Below are 20,721 nucleotides of genomic sequence, written 5' to 3' on the forward strand. Positions count from 1 at the left end.
TCACTAAAGTGGTGTAAGAACCTCTTTTTAATCCTAGTGTAAGAACCAAAAACAAAAACGCATAAACCATTGCTGAACAATTCAATCTTGGCAGTTGATATAAGATTTTAGGGGAATGTTAGGAGGTTTAGTGCTAGAGAAACTTTTTTTTGTTATTATTTTCTTAATATAATATTAGACTAAAACAGGCTTAAATAAAGTGACATAATTCATCATTCATATAATCAACCCAATTTGCTTGAAATTAAGGCGTAGTTGTACTGTTGGAGGTTAGAGCTCACGTTAAGGAGGGTTTCCAAGCCGATATCAAATCCTTGGATTGCTACAAAAGTACAGCTAGGCCGAAATAGCCAAAAATGGGGTGAAAATTTCATCTCCATGAAAGGGAATCGTGGAGATGACTTCCTCTTCTTTTCAACTTCGTCTCCACGAAGTCTAATCGTGGAGATGTTCTTCAATGGCCTCAATGCTGCTGTCCTGTTCTGTCCGTCTCCACGAACTCTAACATGGAGACGTCTCTTGACCACGAATTGGAGCAGCTTTCCTCTCCCTCTTCCTTTGGCTTGTTTGGCTTTAAAATTTGGTTTCCACGACCTTTTGTAGCACTCCAACAAGCGTGAGCGCTCATCCGGAAGTTATCAACATCTCTGTTAAACAAATGGATAATGCACCAAAAAGTCACCAAGTCAATAGAAGTATAGCAGTAGGTTGGAGTAAAGGCCTTTGGATGGACCTTATATTTTACAACTATAATACACATCACAGCAACCCAACTCCAGCATCCAAATGCTCCTCAGTCATGCACCTTTCTGCAACACCTTCACTTTCAGATTACATGGTCGAGTAATTACCACAACAACTGATTCTCTATTAATTTGACCTTTCTGTGAGGGGGGAGAAAGGAAATAGACAAAAAGAGAAGCTAGCTAAATCTCCCTAAAAGATGGTAGTTACCAATTTTGTGTTTGGGATCAATAGCTTCTGGAAATGAGCTTAAAGAGTGACATAGTCGGTGAAGATTCATATAGTTGACCCTAACTAGGTTGGGGTTGAGGCATAGTTGTTGTTTTGATCACTAGCTTCCGGACAGTTAACAATTTTCCCTTTGGGATCAGTAACATCGGTTAAAACAGAAGAAGATACCACTTGGTGTGTTCTCCAAGGGTGTTGTAGGGGTCTCAGTTGAGTCATCACGCTTAGCCATTAAAGCTCTTGTACCGGGAGACTCGGGTGGCAAGACAGCAGTGTCTGAAGTGAAAATCCTGAGTGGTAGCACAGGCTTTGTGGGCAAAATTGTCGAAAGATAATGTTGAAGCATCTGTATTATCTGAGTGAAGTTGGGACGAGCATTTGGATCCTCTTTCCAACAGGAAGTCACTATTAAGGCCACATCCTGAGGAAGATCATCGGCTCTTGGCCTGGTATTCTGAAATACATAGAACATATAAACTTCAGCAAAACCTAAACAAAACTGAGGGATTATCCTACCATTCATACTAGAGAAAATTAAAATCATCTTTACTTTCACGTTGTCACGGAAAGGAAGCAGATTTTTTATATAACAAACTCCATGTTTTTGGATGGTTATTATCCATGTACTAAGGTTCCTAAGTCAAAAGGCTTTAGGCACTTATAGCATTCAATATGCTCCTAGTGAGGGAGGCAGTGTAATCTAAACCAACTCATAGGTATCAGTGACATTAAATTAATAACAATCTAATACAACAAATAACACTAACTAAAATAAGATGAATAAGAGAGAGGATAATTACCTTAAATGCAGCAGCATAGGCAGCCTGCAGTTAGACATGCCTTCGAATGGTAATTTGTTATGTATGAGCTCCCATAAGACAATTGCAAAGCTATAGGAGTCCACTTTGTGGTTATAATGCTTCTTCTCTCCTTGCCTTAAAGTGACTGTGCTGTAGAGCTGCCGCCAAAAAATGAGGGTAACTTATCAGCTGTAAACCACAAGGAAGAAAGCGGAAATAACTTAATGAGTAGAGTGGTTCAAGAATCTACCTCTGGAGCCATCCAGCAATATGTTCCAGTTTCAGCTGTCATCATCTCTGTCAATGACTCTTCTCTTGCCAAACCAAAATCAGCAAGTTTGATGGTTTTGTGGTCTGCTGTCAGGAGCAAGTTTTCTAGAGGTAAAAGCAAACAAAATACAAATCAAAAAGTTAAAGAAGTTCTCCATGGTTTCACTACTAATAACAGTATACTTATCTTCAAATGAATGCTGTAAACATTTATCACAGAGCCAGCCATATGCACATACTTCAATCTTTTCTGTTCATTGCTGACCCTACAGACATCTAGCGCACAACTAGGCCAACGAAGATGACATTCACAATATTTTCATGTTTTCTCGGATTTTGCAGTATTCAAGCATCCATGTATAGAATATAATGTATCTTGATTAAAACTAAAGTTGTAGCATGACAAACAGAAGCACTTTTTAGGTGCAGTGAAACAATTTATTCCCAACCAATGGGCGAAGAGACCAATTTTGCTGGGAATTGCACATCATTCCATTTTGGTAAGATAACACTAAATACAACATCTATGGTTTCCTATACTTGCTGTAAATTATCCTGTTGTCATCAATAATCACATAAACAGGAAGGCGTAGTACCAGAATAAAGGAGACTATAGAAATATCTTTTCTTTTTTCTTTCGATACACAGATAATTCGTCGAAAGACAGCATGCAACCCAAGGACATAACTACAGCATAAGCACTACTTTCAGGCAATGGTAGGCTGGAGGGGACTGCATCTTCAAATCACAAAAGCTCGGCACTTTATTAGATCCATTTTACCGAGGCATTAGCTACTTAAGAAGCACACTACAAGGGACTAACCATATGAAAATGAAGTCCGAAAGATCAATGGATATCACAAACCAATTAGAAATAGGTGTGGACCTTTATTCCATGATTGTCATGTCATTTCTCAACTTTTCTTCAATCTCAAGTGGTTTGACAAATGGTGCAACAACTTTACAGTGAGTAAAAATATCAAGCAATAATGACCACTTGTCAATAATAATAGTTTGAAAAACAATTCTAGTAAACAAGAGATGATAATTACCAGGTTTTAGGTCACGATGGATGATTCCATGAGAGTGCAAACACTCCATTCCACGAGCTATATCAAGGGCTTATCCAATAGCAACATGCATATCGAAGCACCTTGGCCTCATTTTCAGCAAGTACTTCCTTAATGTTCCACCTAGAAGAAGTTCAGTTACAATGACCATGATAGGCTCCTTGCAAGCTCCGATGAACTGTAAATGAGAAAAAAGTTAGAGTAATTGCCTGCGGATTGGCACAAAATCCGCCTCTCAAATACTGGTTTGGAAATTAAAAACAACCTTCACTAAGTTCTTGTGTTGAACTCTGGATAACATCGCAACCTCTCTACTAAAATCTCCTCCTGTGTCTCCCCTTTATGAAGGATCTTTATCGCTACATTCTGGTTTTTGTATCTGTGAAAAAACACAGCCAAATAAGTAAATACAGAATACCAAAAAACAGCAATAAAAAGAAATCTGATAAATGCTGATTTAACAAACATTCCCCAAACCCAAAACCATACCCAAAATTAGTTTTTTTTTTTTTTAAAAAGGCAGCCCAGTCACAAAGCATCTCGTGTTAGCATGATGCATATATTGTAATGCAATCGATTAGAGATCAGTAGGATAGGCAATTCTAGGAGTTTAGTCGAAGATTTGCAGTTTAGCAGATCAGGGAATCAATCCGAGACTAAGCTAAGTAAAGAGAATATAGAGAGAAGAAAAGATCTTGCATTATCATGAATGATGAATTGTACATGCCTACAAGTATTTATGGGTTAGTATCCAATCTACACGATTACAGCTGTCACAAACAATATAACAAACAGCAACTAACAATTGAAACTGTAACTAACAAATGGACTTGTAACTAACTTTCAAAATCCTAACTAACTTTTGGAACTGCTCGAGATCCAGCTGTTAACTTCTTCTTCTTGAACTGGCTAACTGTCATCATTAACACCTTCATAGCATCAGTATAATCCTGCACATTATTGTAACATAGCATGGTCCGGGAAGGGCCGCAAGCTAAGGGGTTTGATGTAGACAGCCTACCCTAATGCAAGCATTAGTGGTGCTTCCACGGCTGGGACCCGTGACCTATAGGTCACACGGAGAATATTTTTACCGTCCCTCCAAGGTTTCCCTTCATACCCAAAATTAGTAACAACTTCAAAATAGCATAATTTTGAACCTTTAATTTCAAAAGCACAATATTTTCAATGCTAAGTGTTGGAAATAGCTATTGGGTCGGGTCCAAACATAAGGGGTGCTAATAAGCCCTTTAGCTCATTAGTTTGTCCTCGTCGTAAATCCTATCCTATAATGTATAAATACACCATTATGGGTGTTGGAAAAAAGACGGTTCTTCCACCATAATATAACAACTAGGGTTAGCTATACAAGAGAGATTACTCTCTTCATCCCTAGGATATCTAGGCTGTGGAAAAAGGGATCCGTTTCGTGAGTATTCCCAACGACCGGCAACACATGTCGTGGTTGCTGCAGATCCGCTTCCGTTAAGGAGAAGTCTCCTAACTAGTAGTTTCGGTTAAATAAAATACTAAAAAGGGCAGTCCGGTGCATAAAGCATTCTGCGTTAGCAGGGTCCAAGGAAGGGCCGCACCCCAAGTACTAAGAAACTTAAAGCTTGAACACATCAAGTTTAAATTGTGGATCGCATAAGCTTTTAAAAATGTTAAACATCATCAGTTGAAAGGACAAAATTAAAGGAGGAAATTAGAAATTGAAGAGAAAGTCAACTTACTTTCCCTCATAGACTTTGGCATGGGCACCTTCTCCAATCTTTGGACCAACAAAGAGATGCTTTGGATCAATCAACCACTTGCACTCCAAATTGAACTCTTCAACTGAATAAAACTCATTTACAGATCCCATTTCCCCACACAATGCATTCACCAAAGCTCCCAGAATGGACTATTTTACATATATTTGAACACTAGAATTGAAATAAATCAAGACAAAAGTTGTACTCAAAGCTCAAGTACACAGCTATACGATGATAACTAGAAACTGGTAAATGCTTTACTTTTAGCAAAACACACCCCAGAACTCATGCACTAAGATTAATAGATGTAAAATATTAGGAAACAGAGAATGCTTCTTCGTTTTTCCCCCTTTTTCTCTTCTCTGTGGCGTTTCTTGCTCTAGAGATATATGCAAGGTGTTTACCCCGAATTTAGGAGAATTTGTAAATGAGGTATAGGATATGTGGATGAGCTTTAATCTATTTGATTGGAAGAAAATGAATATGGATATGCTATAAGCAAGCGAATAATAATCGATGGTTTACACTAAATGTATGAATTAAATAATGAATGAGGGACACGTGGCATTCCCCGGTTGGCCGGGATCTGTAACCGCCTCGATCCCCATACCTATATAATGCCTTCCACCTCTTCATTTTTCCATTTCACGTTTTCACTTCATTTCTCCTCCATTTTATTTCTTCACTTCTCCATTTTATTTTCTCTTCATTTCATCACTTCTAATCATCCTCCATCTCATATTTCTTGCTGATTCAACCATTTTATCCCCTTTGATCCATCGCTTATATTGCGTGAAAGGAAACCAGCTCCGCCAACTTCTTCATTAGCTGTTTTTGTTTAGAGAGTGCTGCTGCTTTTTCTTCTTACTCTTACCATTTTGAATTTTTTCTTGACTGCTCCCTCACTCCTATTTTTTAACTTCCTTTTTGAATTCGCCAAATCTCCTTTTCCATAACTTCCAAATGTTTGCTAACACCGAAACCACCTCCTACGATGTTCCCTCGGTTTCTTCTCAAGGAACCGAGCCAACTTCTCAACCCAAGGGAAAAATCGCCTTTGACCCCACTGCTTTGGACATTGTGCCGTCCAAACCCAACTATAACAAGGATTTTGAGGTTGAGAAACCTTCTCTGATTTCCGATAAAGGGTTTGATGTAAGACGGTACCCCTCGTCCATTACCGAGGACAAACTTGATCTAGTCCGGGCTGATTGCGGATGGGATAACCGTCCGGTACAAGTTTTTGCCCCCGGACCTGATGAATCAATCACCGGCCACCGGGAGGGCTTCTTATACGTTTACACCTACCCTTTCACACTCAAGCTCGACCCCCCGATCGACTCGGTTATTCTAGATATGTGCCGGACTTACAATGTAACCCTGGCCCAGATTGGTCCGATTGTGTGGAGGACCGTGGCCTGCCTCCGATTGTTGGCCAATAACTTGAAAAAGGAGTTCACGCTGGCTCACTTCATCCGGTTATACTCCCCGAGGTTGTTCCGGGGGTGTAATAAAGCTCGCTAAGCGAAGCAGGAACCCAATCTTTTCGAAGATGGATGAAGATAGAGACCGCGGTTGGCTGGAGCGTTACGTCCGGGTGAGGACCGCGGACATTATTCCGACCAACTACATGCTCTTTCCGGAGAGGTGGAATGATAATCGTAAGTCTCAGTTCTTTTAATAATTGCTTTTGACTGCTTTGTCAAACACTAGTCCTTTCACATTCACTATTTGTCCCCTTCTTTATACCAGCCGTGGCGTGGATACCTCCGGTTGTCCGAAACATCAACGAATGGGTTAGTGCTCTTCTTAGCCAACACACCCACGAAGCACGGACATGGGGACTCCTGTCACGTGGCCGATGGGTCGCTCACAACCACGGTAATACTTTGCTTCTATCGGTATTCATTGCATTTTCTACCTTTCCCTTTTGTAACATCTTCGGCACTCAGGTTTACCCAAGGGCTCGGTGAACCCAAGACCGGAGCCAGTGGCCGAACCCGCTGCGTCAGCACCCGAGTTCGATTCAGCGGGTACATCCCGTATCATTGCTGCTGCCAACAAGAGAAAAAAGCCCTCTGACAAAGGGCAGAAACCGAAGAAGAGGGCGAGGAGCGTCGTTCGGACTCTAAGAGATGAAACAGAGCCCGAGTTCCTCGTTCGGAGGATCGGTGTGACCCCTCCCATTGCTTCTATTCCAGAGGAGGGTACCACCATTCCATCACTTCCTTCAGCCGGGGAAGGACCGTCAGCTCCGGCCTTGCACACAGGTGGGGAAGAAATTCATTACCCGACTCCTCTAAGGTCGATTGAATTTGTTGATATTTCAGGTGATGGTTCATCTGAGGAAACCCCCCTGCAAAGGACCAGAAGGTTCGGGCGTGCACCCGAGACCGATCCGAGGGCTGAGCCGGTCCCCGAGACCGAAGTTCCAGTGGATGTGGGCCCACTGCCCGGCTATGAGACTGCTGCAACTTCCGAGATCCCTGCCTCTACCGAGGTTGCTGAGGCCAGCCCGAGTTCTCCAACTCCAGCTTTAAGGTCGGATAATTTTGATGACATGTTCTCGGATACTCCTCCTGCTACCGGGGAAGCTGCCGGTTTTGGACATCTCCCAATCCCTCGAGTCACGAGGGCGGCTAGCCGGACCACCAAGACTGGTGCTAGGGATAGCCTGGTGCGTATCTTCCCGGCCTCAAGTGTGGAACCTAGGAGGACCAGATCGGCCGTAATCACTGTCCCCAAGGACTGCAGCTTTTTGTCTCGTCCGGTGGGAGTAGCAAGCTACCTGAGGCCGCTCGTCTCGGACTTGGACAAACGGAAGATGAACGGAGTCCCCTGGCAGTGTCTCATTAACGAGGGCATGCACGCGGGCAATCGAGTAAGTTTATCAGCCATCCTTGCATAATTCATTGAGAATTTTAGTTTCTCGTTTATTCGAGTTTTAACTTGTTTCTTTTACAGAGTGTGGTGCTTGTTAACGAAGCCTTCGTCCGCGCTCAGCAAGAAGTTGACGATCTCAAGGGACAGCTGGATGCCCAAGGTCGAGAAACGGAGAAGTTCCAGCACCTTTTGCGAGTGAAGGAGGATGAATTGAACCGAGCAGTTACTCTTTCCAACCTTCAACCCGAGCTCGACGCGGCGAAGGCCGAAAACCTTCGATTAAAGAATGAGTTGGCCAAGATGGTCGAGAAGAACCGGCTTCTAGAAGCGGACAAGGTCCACCTTAGCCAGGAAAACACTCGTTTTTTCTCAAGGCTTGGTGAGCTCGAAACCACTATCTCTCAACTCCGGGGGGAGCTTGACTCGGTCAAGTCCGATGCCGTAAGCATGGCCGAAAAGCATCGGCTGCTTGAATCTGAGAGTGCCAAGTACAAGGAGAGGATGAGGGTGTTCGAGCAAAAAGCCGAGGACAGGGCCCGGATATGTGACGAGCTGAAAACCGAACTCGAGGAGACGGCCGAGGCTAATGACCTTCTCAAAGCCGAGCTCGAGTCGGCCACTCAAATCCAAAGGGTCTTCGATGAAGAGCGGGATGAACTGGTGGCCAAGCTAGCCCAGGCTGAGGCCGATTTGGCAGAAGCCCTTAGGAGTGTGGAGGTTGCCGAAGTGTCACGACCCAACCCCGTGGGCCGTGACTAGTGCCCTAACTGGACGCCCATACTTATTCACTTACCAAATCGACATATCAAAGACTTATTCATATTTAACATACGTTATTTTGCACAAATACTGAGAACAGACGTCGTCTTAAGCGGTCACCTGTAACAGAAATATCATACAAAAGCCGGCAGGCTGGCGGAATACACATCGCCCGAATATACATACATATACATACATATGGGTCGTTTCGGCCATAAGAGCAAACGGGACCGCTTAAGGCACAAGTCACAGACATAACCGAACAAACACGACCCATGACCCACATATATGTCTACAGGTCTCTACAAACCACAACAGAAACATATGACGGGACAGGGCCCCGCCGTACCCCAAATAGTCATATATACAGAAACATGGACAACAAAAGGTATGTACCAAAAATATGGGCTCCGGATCAAAGGAGTACACCAAAATAGCAGAATAGGGATCCTACACTGGCAGGTCGCCAGAACGAACGTCTGCACTTGCGGCCATGAAACGCAGCCCCCGAAGAAAGGGGGTCAGTACGAAATATGTACTGAGTATGTAAAGCATGAAATACAGTAATCCAAATCATAACTGAAGTGAGAAGTATGGAAAATGGATACAGAATTAGTATATCAAAACCTGTGCTGAAAACATAAATAATGCAAATAAAAATCATGCATAGGGCTCAGGAACGTGGTCGCCACTCCGACGCTAGCGCCACAACACATCATACTCCAGAAGGTTTCAAATCTCCGTACAATCCCGAACAAATCGTATCGTCATAACATATCACAACATCATAGAACATCGTATGCCATAACACATCATAACTCCATATATAAGCGGTATCCGGCCCTATGGCGAGGGTCTCGGAAACCGTAACACATCATACTGCCGAATATAACATAGTGCGCACGAAGACAAAACCGGCCCGGGATCCGGCGAACGATATCATAGTAGTATGCACGAGCGGAGTAGTGAGGAAACCATATGCATATAATTACATAAATGAATTTCAAAACTCGATGGAGAAATATATTTACCAACCTCTGAAAGCTCAAGAATAAGATTCGGGTCAATCGGAATTAGTATAAGAAAGTTACGAGCTTTTGAAGTACAGAACCTTCTGAACAACATTTCATAAGCCATACTCGGAAATTTAAGTAACAACCATATTCGGTAACTTTCAAATATCCTTATGGATCAAACCAAATAGAAACTTTAGTACCATATGTACGTATCAAAATATCTATCAAAGACTTAAGTCATATTGATTTTCTTTCGAACGACATTCGGAAATATACCGACTAGAATCTTCGAACATCATATATACATATCAAACCATATGGAATACTTATGGAAATCAAAGACATCGGCCATCCTAGTGGCGCTAAGAATAGAATTTTCTTTCGAATCATACATATACGTTATTTGTTCGTTCCATAAGGGTCATGCCAAAAGAAAGAAAGGTAGGCTCTACATACCTCGATCGCTTCCTAAGCTAATCTCAACTCAAGTATCGGGCTCCCCAAGATCTACAATAACATAATTAAATATCAACGTTAGCTACAAGTACTTAGGAATTCAATCCTAAGCTAGTACTTGTCTACAGAAATTTCGGCAGCATTTCCCCTATATATTCGCCTATCTGAATTTCCAATTGCTCTCATGTTGACACAGAAATACCAACAATAACATATGGACACAACCATATCTTCAATTATTTTATTCCAACAAGAACAACAACATATCAAAACAGCCCCCAACTATAACATAACGATGCCCGAAATTCTAACGAACACTTATAATACACCAAGCAGCCCATATACACTTCTTATACCTTATTTCATGCAATCTTTTCAGCAAATTTAATGAAATACTACAGCAGCTACACCACAACTACATCATCTATCCATATGCAAGTAAACCACATTATTATCATTATAATCCCTACAACAACCCACAACAAATTTAACTCCAACTCTAACCATTAAATTCCTTCATTCTCATCACATAATCCATGATAACAACAACAATAATCATATGAACATAATCATACCCTCAATCCTTTCAATTCAGCAAGGATAACAACATGTCCATAAAACAACACAACTTTAAATTTAACCATTTAATTCCTACATAATGCTACTAAAATCAATTCATCATTCTTACTCAAAACACCCCCCTTACACGGCTCAATTTATAATTCAACATCAACATACATAACCCTTTTGTATTCAACACACATCTACCAAGCTATACAAGTCTAAACTACCTCCAAAACATGTAGAAAAGAATTAAATCTTACCTTAGAGACAAGCTCTAATTTTCACCATGTAATGTCTTCAAGAAAGCCATGGCCGTGAGTTGCCATGGCTACCATGATCTCCATCTTTTTCCTCCTCTTGATCTTCAAATCTCTCCAATTAATTGTGTAGAAGGGGGCAAAAATGGGCTGGCCGTGAACAGTGCCGCCGTGAATAGTGCCCGTGAACAGTGGCGCCGCCGTGAACTTCTCTCTCTTTAAGTTGAGAGCTTCTCTCACTAAAATACACTTTGTTAAATCTGAAAAATGAGATATATGACTCATATTTCATGAATTTATATGTCTCCCCTTGGATTGACATGTGTCCCATTATCATCCATGTACCAAATCAAATTTAGCCACATGTTGTGGGGCCTACTTAGTGGTCTAATTAACTTAATTAATCTCCATTAGTCACTAATCCCCACTTAATAATCCAATCATGGTAAATTATTCCCAAATCTCCACTAATATTTCCACTAATTGTAATTAATTAGCAAACCGTGCAATTATTAAAATAGGAATTAAAAGTCCTTGTCTCCTATCCAAAAATAATCTTGTCCTTGGATTTATGTTGATTAACTTACGAATAATCCGTCGTATAAAAATACGGAGTATAACACGAAGCTCATACCACGATTGCGGTGGAGTATGAACGGTGGAAGTCTCGGAGGGTCACACTTGAGCAAGCCGAGCATGGCTTTGCGGATCTCCCGGCCCTGATACTCGAAGCTAAAAGGGTCGAGGAAGAAGCTAAGAGAGCCCTCGATACTGACTCCGAAGATTCCGAGCGGACAGTGTCCGAACACTCCGGATCCAGCTACACCGGATAGACCAGGGCCTGTATTTAGCCTTTATTTTGTTTTTAGGCTTCGTAGGAGTTTCCGGTGTAAAAAACCTTGTATAAATGGAACATGCATTTTTCTTGATTTTCTTTATTCTTTTGCTTGAATGCTTGCTATGACTTTTGCTCGAATTGTCGGTCCGTTTCAAGGACAAGAAGAGATTCAGAGTCACTATTTCGGACTATGCCTGAATATTGGCTTTTCTCTTCGTCCGGTACGTTTTGTCCGGGAATTTGATCGTGTTTTTTGCCCGTGGGACTTATCTAATGCTTTGTGAATTCAGACGTCTCCGAATCACGTTAGGCATTTTTTAGGGCCGGTATTTTTGGTCTATTCACTTGTCATAGATTAGGTTTGGGCACCTGAATCCCAGTCTTGGCGAATTTTAACGTAGCAGTCCCCATTAGAGGGTGTTAACGATTTTGGCTCGGTTCATAGGGACCTTATTGCCTTTGTCGAATTTCGACCGTAGTGCCCGGAATAGTGTATATGAATGAAGCGATGCCGAAATACGGCGGTGATCACCGGGGTAGGGTGTTTTAACAAGAAGACATATCCGAAATACAGTAATCCGAACTTTCGATAATCTTTGTATTGCAAGTATTTGTATGTACATGATATGAGGATTTTTCCCGTTTCCTTCTATTTTTTGCCGCAACAAATACTAAATGGACACGATTCACTCTGATCGTTTGGTCCTTACATCGAAACCTAATATAGAAGGTCCGGTTTTAATTTTGCCGTAGCAAATACTAAGTGGACACGATTCATTCTGATCGTTTGGTCCTTACATCGAAACCTAATACAGAAGGTCCGGTTTTGGTTTTTTGAGCTCCTCCATTTTTTCACTAACCGGGGTAAACCTCGATGTGGGTACAATAGTCCCCTAGTGCTTATCCGAGTTGCAAGATCGGGTAAGCGCTATCAAGTCCCCACTCGTAGGGTGTGCCCTCGAGTTTCCGGGCGTTTGTCCTTGTCTTTGTCAAGTAACACGTTGTACTTGTTGCCTCATTAAAAACCTTGTCGGAAAACCCATTTTGGGACAAAATCGTACTAAGGAAAAGAGTGCAACTCGTGTTTTCAGACCTAGATCCTAACTTTATCCGGTACTTGACTTCCTGCAAAAAAGAAAAAGGTTAATAGATAAACACGAGGTGCCCATACCTTAGCAGTAGTATCTCTTCAAATGAGCCACATTCCAGTTATTGCGCAATCGTTGCCCGTCCATGGATTCCAGCTGATACGATCCTTTGCCCGTTACCTCGATTATCTTGTACGGTCCTTCCCAATTCAGACCCAGTTTTCCTTCGTTGGGATTCTTGGTGTTCAAGGTAACTTTCCAAAGCACCAAGTCCCCAACTTGGAAATGTCGAAAATTAGTCCTCCGGTTGTAGTATCTTTCCATTATTTGCTTCTGGGCTGCAATACGGACCAACGCGTTTTCGCACACAGCCTCGTATTCCAGCAAGTTTTCCTTTAGTTTGAATGAGGCCGTCGAGCTCCGAGGATTGAGCCCTTTGGTGAAAGCTTGTGCAGCCCATTCCTCCGGAACCGGAGGGAGCTCCATTCGTTCCCTCTGGAATCGGTTGACAAATTCATGCAATAACTCATCATCCCTTTGGGCTATGCAGAAAATATCCGCCTTACGGGCTTGCACCTTTTTGGCACCGGCATGAGCTTTTATGAACGCATCGGCGAGCATTTCGAAGGAAGTGATTGAATGCTCGGGCAGATGGTCATACCAAGTCAATGCTCCCTTTGACAGAGTTTTCCCAAATTTTTTCAACAACACGGATTCAATTTCATCCTCTTCAACATCATTGCCTTTTATGACACAAGTGTATGAAGTCACGTGTTCCTGAGGGTCCGTTGTGCCGTCATATTTCTGGATATCCGGCATTTTGAACCTCTTCGGGATTAATTTCGGAGCTGCACTCGGAGGAAAAGGCCTCTGAATATACCTCTTCGAATCCGGTCCTTTCAGAATAGGCGGAGCCCCCGGGATTTGGTCCACCCGAGAGTTATATGTTTCCACCCTCTTCTCGGTCGAGTCTACCCGCTTCGCCAATGTTTCGAGCATTCTCAGAACTTCGGTGGATGAACCAGCACCGGACCCATTGCTCTCGACCATCCGCGTCTCGTCCCTTCTGGGTTCAGCAACACCTTTCGTCCTCTCCGGGGTCGTTTTATCACTTTTGTTTTGCAACTGGGCTATTGCGATTCCTTGTTCGGCAATAGCTGCTCTCTGTTCCTGCAACATTTCAAAAATTAAACGTAAGTCAATATTATGCTCCGGTGTATCCGGTACTTTTCGGCCTTGTGTCCGGGACAAAGTAATTGAATTGTGAGTATTTAAAGGATCGGTGGCCGGCGGGGCGGCATTCTCCTGATTCACGGTGTTTTGCCGGTTGAGGCCCTCCCTCGAATTAACGGGGTTCGGGTCGGCGGGATTTGCTGGTAATCCTCGTGGCCCACTGTCTTTATTTTAGGCCACAATCTCGTTGTTGTTGACGTGACCAGATTGTCCACTGTTAGTCATTTGGTTCGTTTTTAGACGAACAAAAGAATTTTTCGATCCTAATGGGTAAGTGATAGAAACCAAGATCAAAGACCACTATTATCCTACCCCCACGGTGGGCGCCAAACTGTTTACCCCGAATTTAGGTAATCAATTGAATTTGTAAATGAGGTATAGGATATGTGGATGAGCTTTAATCTATTTGATTGGAAGAAAATGGATATGGATATGCTATAAGCAAGTGAATAATAATCGATGGTTTACACTAAATGTATGAATTAAATAGTGAATGAGTATCGTTTGATTGAATAAAGCTAAAGAAGAACACACTAAATCCGGACCAAAATCAGAGAATGAAAGGGTGAGATTTTATATATTTTGCTATTACAATGTTCTAGATTTGAAGAAGCTAACCCTTGAAGGTAGGGTAATGACCCCTATTTATAGTTTTGCCTTATGGGCCTCATATAATATAAAACCCTTTTGAATAAAGAAAAATCCTAAAAGGATAAAGTTGGGTCGTACAGTCTGACACTCGTACGATTGGCACTACAATGTGGCAGAACAACTACAATGTGGCAGAACAACCTTGACGCGTGGCAATTGTGTAACGGATCACCCGGACCAACGGCCACGATCAACCGGATCAATGGCTACGATCAACTCGGCTATGGAGAACCGGACCAAACGATTTCCTTCGCTTTCTTCGAATCAAGCACTTCTCCGGTCCGAAAGAAAGTCTTCATGCTCGTATTTGTTTCCTTCTTCCCTCGCGGTCTCACCGGTTTAGCATATATCCGATTTTTACCGTATACACAGCAAAAAAAAAAAATCTGGTGAGCTGGTAAGTTGGTTATGGGAAAGAGAGGAGAATACGGAAAGAGGAAAATCTTGAATGTGCACACACTGAAGAGTGAAGATGCAGAGCAAAATAAATAAGTTAAAAAAAAAAAAAAAAAGGTACAAGTCAAAGTCCAAACTGATGCGTGTACTTTGTTTGTAATTTTTATAAGCTCTTCATCTGCAACTGCCAGGATAAAGCCAGAGAAAGGAATTTAGTTTGTGTCAGAAAACCGTGGAGGTGCATTATTTTGTCTTCTCCAATTATTTTTAGGGAAAAGGGTCAAAAATACCTCTATGCTTTGAAAAAGATTAAAAATATTCTTCAAATTTATTTTGGATCAAAAATATCCCTCCCGTCCTTAAGGTTTTTTAATATATTCTAGCCTTGACGGAAATTATCCGCCAAAATAACCCGAAATCATTTTTTAAACTCGCTCCATCATTTAAACCCGACCCAACTAAATAATAACTAATAAGATTCCCTTATTCTCCCAATTTCCTCAAACTTCATACCTATGTATTGGGGGAATAAGGCTTAAGGTTTATTATTTAGTCGGACCAAGTTTAAATGATGGAGCGGGTTTAAAAAATAATTTTGGGTTATTTTGGCGGATAATTTCCGTCAAGGCAAGGATATATTTGAAAACATTAAGGACGGCAAGGGTATTTTTAACCCAAAATAAGTTCGGAGGATATTTTTAGCCTTTTTTCCAAAGTAAAGGGATATTTTTGACCCTTTTCCCTTATTTTTATGCGATCAAAATAGATAAAAGAAAACAAAAGGTCACAAAATGCAAAAAGAAAAAAAATAAAAGGTTAAAGATAGGCTATATACACAACTAGGGGTGTAAAATAGTTAGATGGATCTCTATTTTATAAAATAGTTAGAACACGATATTATGCATACTTTCATGGGAAAATACATTAAAACTCTCCCAACGTATAGCCGGATTAATTATGACGCACCCAACCTTTGTCGGCGACCTATTACCCCCCAGTCTTAATTTTTTAGTATTTTAGTAGTATTTTCAACTGACGTGGCAAAAAAAAAATATGCGAGTGAAAATGGTCCAAATGTGATATTTTAATAAAGGTCGCCCGCAAAGGTTGGGTGCGTCATAATTAATCCGGCTATACGTTGGGGGGTTTTAATGTGATAAATTCTCTAGATATTTTTACTATTTAAAATGTGATAAATCAAGGGAACGTAAAAAGCGATAAAAATAGAGATCCATCTAACTATTTTATAATAGTGACAAAATAAAGTTAGACTGAGACAAAAAAATCTAGATCAGACAAGTGGGAAAAAGTTATTCACGATGGGACTTAAGAACTACTAACATTAAGTATCTAATAGTAAGAGAAAACTAAATCATACGAAAGGAAAGATACCTAATATCTTGTAACTTGCTACTCAAAATCGTTGCAATACCTTGTAGCTTAATATAACTAATTTAGTTTTTATAAACAATAGGATAATAGGTTTCAGAGTTGGACTTTGACTAATAATTACCTGTTGGCTTGTAGCCGTTTTCATCACCCTAGGCCAAGAAGGATAATTTAATGTTTGGATGATTTAAAATTTAATATATAAAATATATTTTTCACATATAATTTTTTGAGTATGGTACGGTATTTTTTGTTTTTTCTTAAATTAAAAACTATGATTAGGAATGAAGATATATAGGACAAGATCAGAGTGACCTTTGTGGAGGACAAGATGAAGGAAGCGAGACTGAGATGGTTCGGGCATGTGAAGAGGAGGTCTGATGATGCGCCAGTTAGGATGTGTGAGAGATTGGCGGTCACAGGTGTTAAGAGAAGTAGAGGTAGGCCGAAGAAGAACTGGGGGCAGTTGATTAGATGGGATATAGCACAGGTTCAGCCGACTGAGGACATGACCTTAGATAGGAAGATTTGGAGGTCGAGGATTATGATAGAAGGTTAGTGGGTAGTTGAATTTGTTGCACTGTGTGTGAGAAAGGTGGGGGGATAGCCTTTCCTTCTCCTCTTCTCCTTTTCTTAGTTATATTATTTTGGTATCGCGTATATCATTATCTTTATGTGTGTATTACTATGTTGCGCCATTTGTTTTGCATCTTGATGTTTTGTTGTCTTATTTTTCTTTCAATGCTGCATCGACTATATTTCTTTTGAGCCGAGGGTCTATCAGAAACAGCCTTCTACCCCGCAAAGGTAGAGGTAAGATCTGCGTACTTCCTACCCTCCCCAGACCCTACTTGTGAGATTACACTGGGTATGTAATTGTTGTTTTAAGTTAAAAAACTACCTAATTATTTGGGACGGTTATAAATTTATGTAGAAGGCTACAAATTTATTTAAAAACTCATAATAATCGATTCGGTATAGTATGATATGGTTCGGTCGGTTAAGTCGGTTTTCTTAAACCCATTAACAGCCATATACACAAGTATAGAAGCAGTCTCTATATTATATGGGGGAAGATGTCCAAATATATCTCTAAATTTCACAAAATGATACAAACATGTCCCTCATTAATAGCTGAATCAAATATGACATTGTTATTATACATTTAGGCCATATATGCCCTATTACACAAACGAAAGCCCCAATCTATCTTAATTATATTCATTAGTATCAGATTATCCCACGTGACATTATCTAAATCTTCTATTACGTTAATTCTCATCCACTCCTTCATTAACGAGGCAATTTCACCACTAGTCCCACCACAAAATTGACCGCCCCTACTCCATCTTGAGCTACCAAAAACAAGCTCATCTTCGCACAAAGAGGTGCATTAAGGTATGAAAAGAGGGTGAAAGGAAAGGGGGCTATAAATAATGGAGGGTTTAAATAATGTCATGTGGCATAATTTGGTAATAATGAATGTAATTAGATTCTAATTACAAGTGGGGGTTCTGTTTGTGTATAAAAACATATATGACCTAAACTAGTAACATCGGGGTCAAATTTGATCTCAACTATTAACGAAGGGCATATTTCGACCATTTCGTGAAGTTTAGAGCATATTTGGGCTTTTCCGCTATTATTATAAATTTTAAAAGAGTTTAATTTTTATATATTAACTAGTGTACGTGACCGCGCTTCGCGCGGTTATAAAAGCAACAAACTAAATTTATAAAATACTTTTGTGGATGTAGCCAAGATCAAGGAGATAAAATATGTACGTACATACAAAAATTAATTTTATAACTCGATAAATCACAAGTATAGTAGTTTATCTTCATGGACGACTTGATTAATTTTCCAGAGGATGTTAGTACCTCCATTAATGTGGAATAATTGAGCTTTCCCTTAGTAGTGGTACTGGTTGTTGAACTCTTTAATAAGTTTTGTCAAAAAAAAAATGTTTTAATCATATTAAATGTATTTTAAGGTAAATGAAAATAAACGCAGAAATAAATACAGCAGAATTTGGATCAATTGGGTAATTTGGAAGTACGGAATTTTCACGAAGCATAGAGGTATAAAGTCAATGTAATAATTGATATTGTGACTTGGGATATTTATTTGCTTACTTCTGATTTTTCATTTGTTACACTTATATTGGAATATCTTATGTAGTTTTAGTTTGATCAAATGCATTTATGATGCTTAACCAGTTAGTCACTTTATATGACTACAGAGCTGCTCTGTCCTACTGTTCCTTGTCGAGTTGTCGGTCTCCGTTCCAATTTATTTGTCACATTTAATTAGAGGCAAAATTAAGAAAAAAAAAGTTTCTGACACGTAAGTCAAATAAAATATCATAACTTTACCTGTATTAGACAAATTTTATTCTCCTACAAGTAGTCATGTCATAGCAAAATAGAAATGTAGAATATGTAACTGATAAACATGTGCTAACATTTTTTCAATTAGATAAAACAGAGACAGTCAAGTTAAAATTGAAATAAATTAGAAATTGAGAAGGAAAAAAGAAAAAACTCAATGCAACCTTTCTTTTATTATATTGATATCACCATCCCGTCTCATGGTTTGATTCCGACTGTTATCTACTCTCTCAAAATCATGTAAAAACAAAGAAAAACTGCCATATTATTACATCTCAATGATCAACATAGTGAAGGAGCAAATTTTAGTATGTAAACCGATTAAACCACATATCAATATATACAAAATTAACTAACAATCAAAATTGTCGTATATTTTATCACAACATGACAAAAAAGAAATTGCTACCATCAATAGGAAAAGAACTAACAACTGACATACTTAATACAATACAACATCGTAGCATTTTATCAAGCCAGCATAAAAAGAACCAGATAAGTTTACCATACCAAGCTCATAAGAACTTTATTATATGAAGCATTTTAGGCTTGATATTCCAAAGAAGTTTTGGCCATTACTATACAAAGCAAAAAATATGATTAACAATGGAAGCATTACCTGATAGTATCCAAAAAGAGAAGAAGGGTTTTGTGTTGTCCTTGTTTTTCTGGAATACTTTTTCATTTTATACATGAACTTTAACGTTAGAGAAAGAGTTTGTCTTTACTTTTGCATTTAATGGAAATTATGAGCTGAATGCAAATGAGCAGATTTTAATGTTCTTTTACACCTCTTCAGATCAATTGTCGATAGGAAAAGAAATACTTTTGGGCGATAAAATATGACTCTTTGCTACCCTTTTACCGTGACTCTTCGTTGCCCCTCACAATTCTTCAATGACTCATCTATTACAATAATAAATAGGAGTAAATAATTATTGGAAAAGGGGAGATGAGGGGGGAATAGAAAAGAACTCAAAAAAATGACAAAAAAGATAAATAACATTCTAGGTCATAGAGAGGTGCCACATCACCTTGTCTATGCCTAGCTTTATATTATATATAGATAATGCAATTTACACAATTCACCTAGGAAAAAAGAACATAAATTACTTGTAAATTAAATACACTGAATAGTATTAAAAAAGGGAACAAAGGGAGGATATACTCGTAAAGAAGTAGATACTGTTGAAAGAGGTGTTTATATTTATATGTAATCATAATAATAATTGTTGACGCTGGCACATGGAAGATGCAAGAAGTGGATCTGTACCCAGTTCCAGGGGACAGCAACTTTCAAACAATTGATGATGGCTGCTTCCTGAAACTTACCTTATCTAATTACTAGTCCACTTATCCGCGTTTCGCGCGATCATATAAAAAATAATGAATTTATTGTATAATTTTGTTGTACCATAATGAGACAGAAGACAGATAATTTTCACACATGATATGCAAATATAAATAATTTCTCATGTTAACTTCAAAATTCACAATATAAGTACTAATTTCAAGATTTATTCGCACACTTCACTCACATCTGAATAGAATTTTTTTTAAAAGAAGGTGAGACTACTTAACAAATGAGACTTTAATAATGAATCACAACTACTTTTGCTAAGATCCTAAAATCTATGATCATCTGTGATTAAAAGCATTATAAAAAAAACTGAGAATACAAGAGAGAGAATTTTAATGTTTTATTATTTAGAGGAAGCATCAAATATCAAACTCTGTTCACATTTACACAACTAAAAGTATGTAAAATCAAATATCAAAGAACGCAAAACGATGCCTATATCTACACTTAATGAATCAAAAGAACAATTCGTTAAATTAAACAAACTCATCCCTTCTCACATTAACTGGAACCTCCCTACACTCTGTCAAAAGAATAAGCTTTATAGAAGAAAAACTACCAAAAAAAAAATCTGA

At 39.5% G+C, this 20,721-nt stretch overlaps 2 protein-coding genes across 2 annotated transcripts; both read right to left on the reverse strand.

The window, feature by feature from the left end:
• Positions 1-215: 215 nt before the first annotated feature.
• On the reverse strand, positions 216-13,777 carry LOC132618652 (uncharacterized). Its single transcript, XM_060333673.1, has 6 exons — positions 4,846-13,777; positions 3,378-3,491; positions 3,095-3,290; positions 2,023-2,147; positions 1,773-1,930; positions 216-1,426 (listed from the first exon to the last, which is right to left on the reverse strand). The coding sequence occupies exon 1, from the start codon at positions 13,775-13,777 to the stop codon at positions 12,812-12,814; it is 966 nt and encodes a 321-aa protein (XP_060189656.1). The 3' UTR covers positions 216-1,426; positions 1,773-1,930; positions 2,023-2,147; positions 3,095-3,290; positions 3,378-3,491; positions 4,846-12,811.
• LOC132619887 (serine/threonine-protein kinase STY13-like) lies at positions 464-4,976 on the reverse strand. Its single transcript, XM_060334649.1, has 8 exons — positions 4,846-4,976; positions 3,428-3,491; positions 3,196-3,290; positions 2,226-2,308; positions 2,023-2,147; positions 1,144-1,426; positions 764-818; positions 464-647 (listed from the first exon to the last, which is right to left on the reverse strand). The coding sequence occupies exons 1-8, from the start codon at positions 4,974-4,976 to the stop codon at positions 464-466; spliced, it is 1,020 nt and encodes a 339-aa protein (XP_060190632.1).
• Positions 13,778-20,721: the final 6,944 nt, after the last annotated feature.

The sequence above is a fragment of the Lycium barbarum genome, chromosome 11, assembly GCF_019175385.1.
Source record: "Lycium barbarum isolate Lr01 chromosome 11, ASM1917538v2, whole genome shotgun sequence".
Lineage (NCBI taxonomy): Eukaryota > Viridiplantae > Streptophyta > Magnoliopsida > Solanales > Solanaceae > Lycium > Lycium barbarum.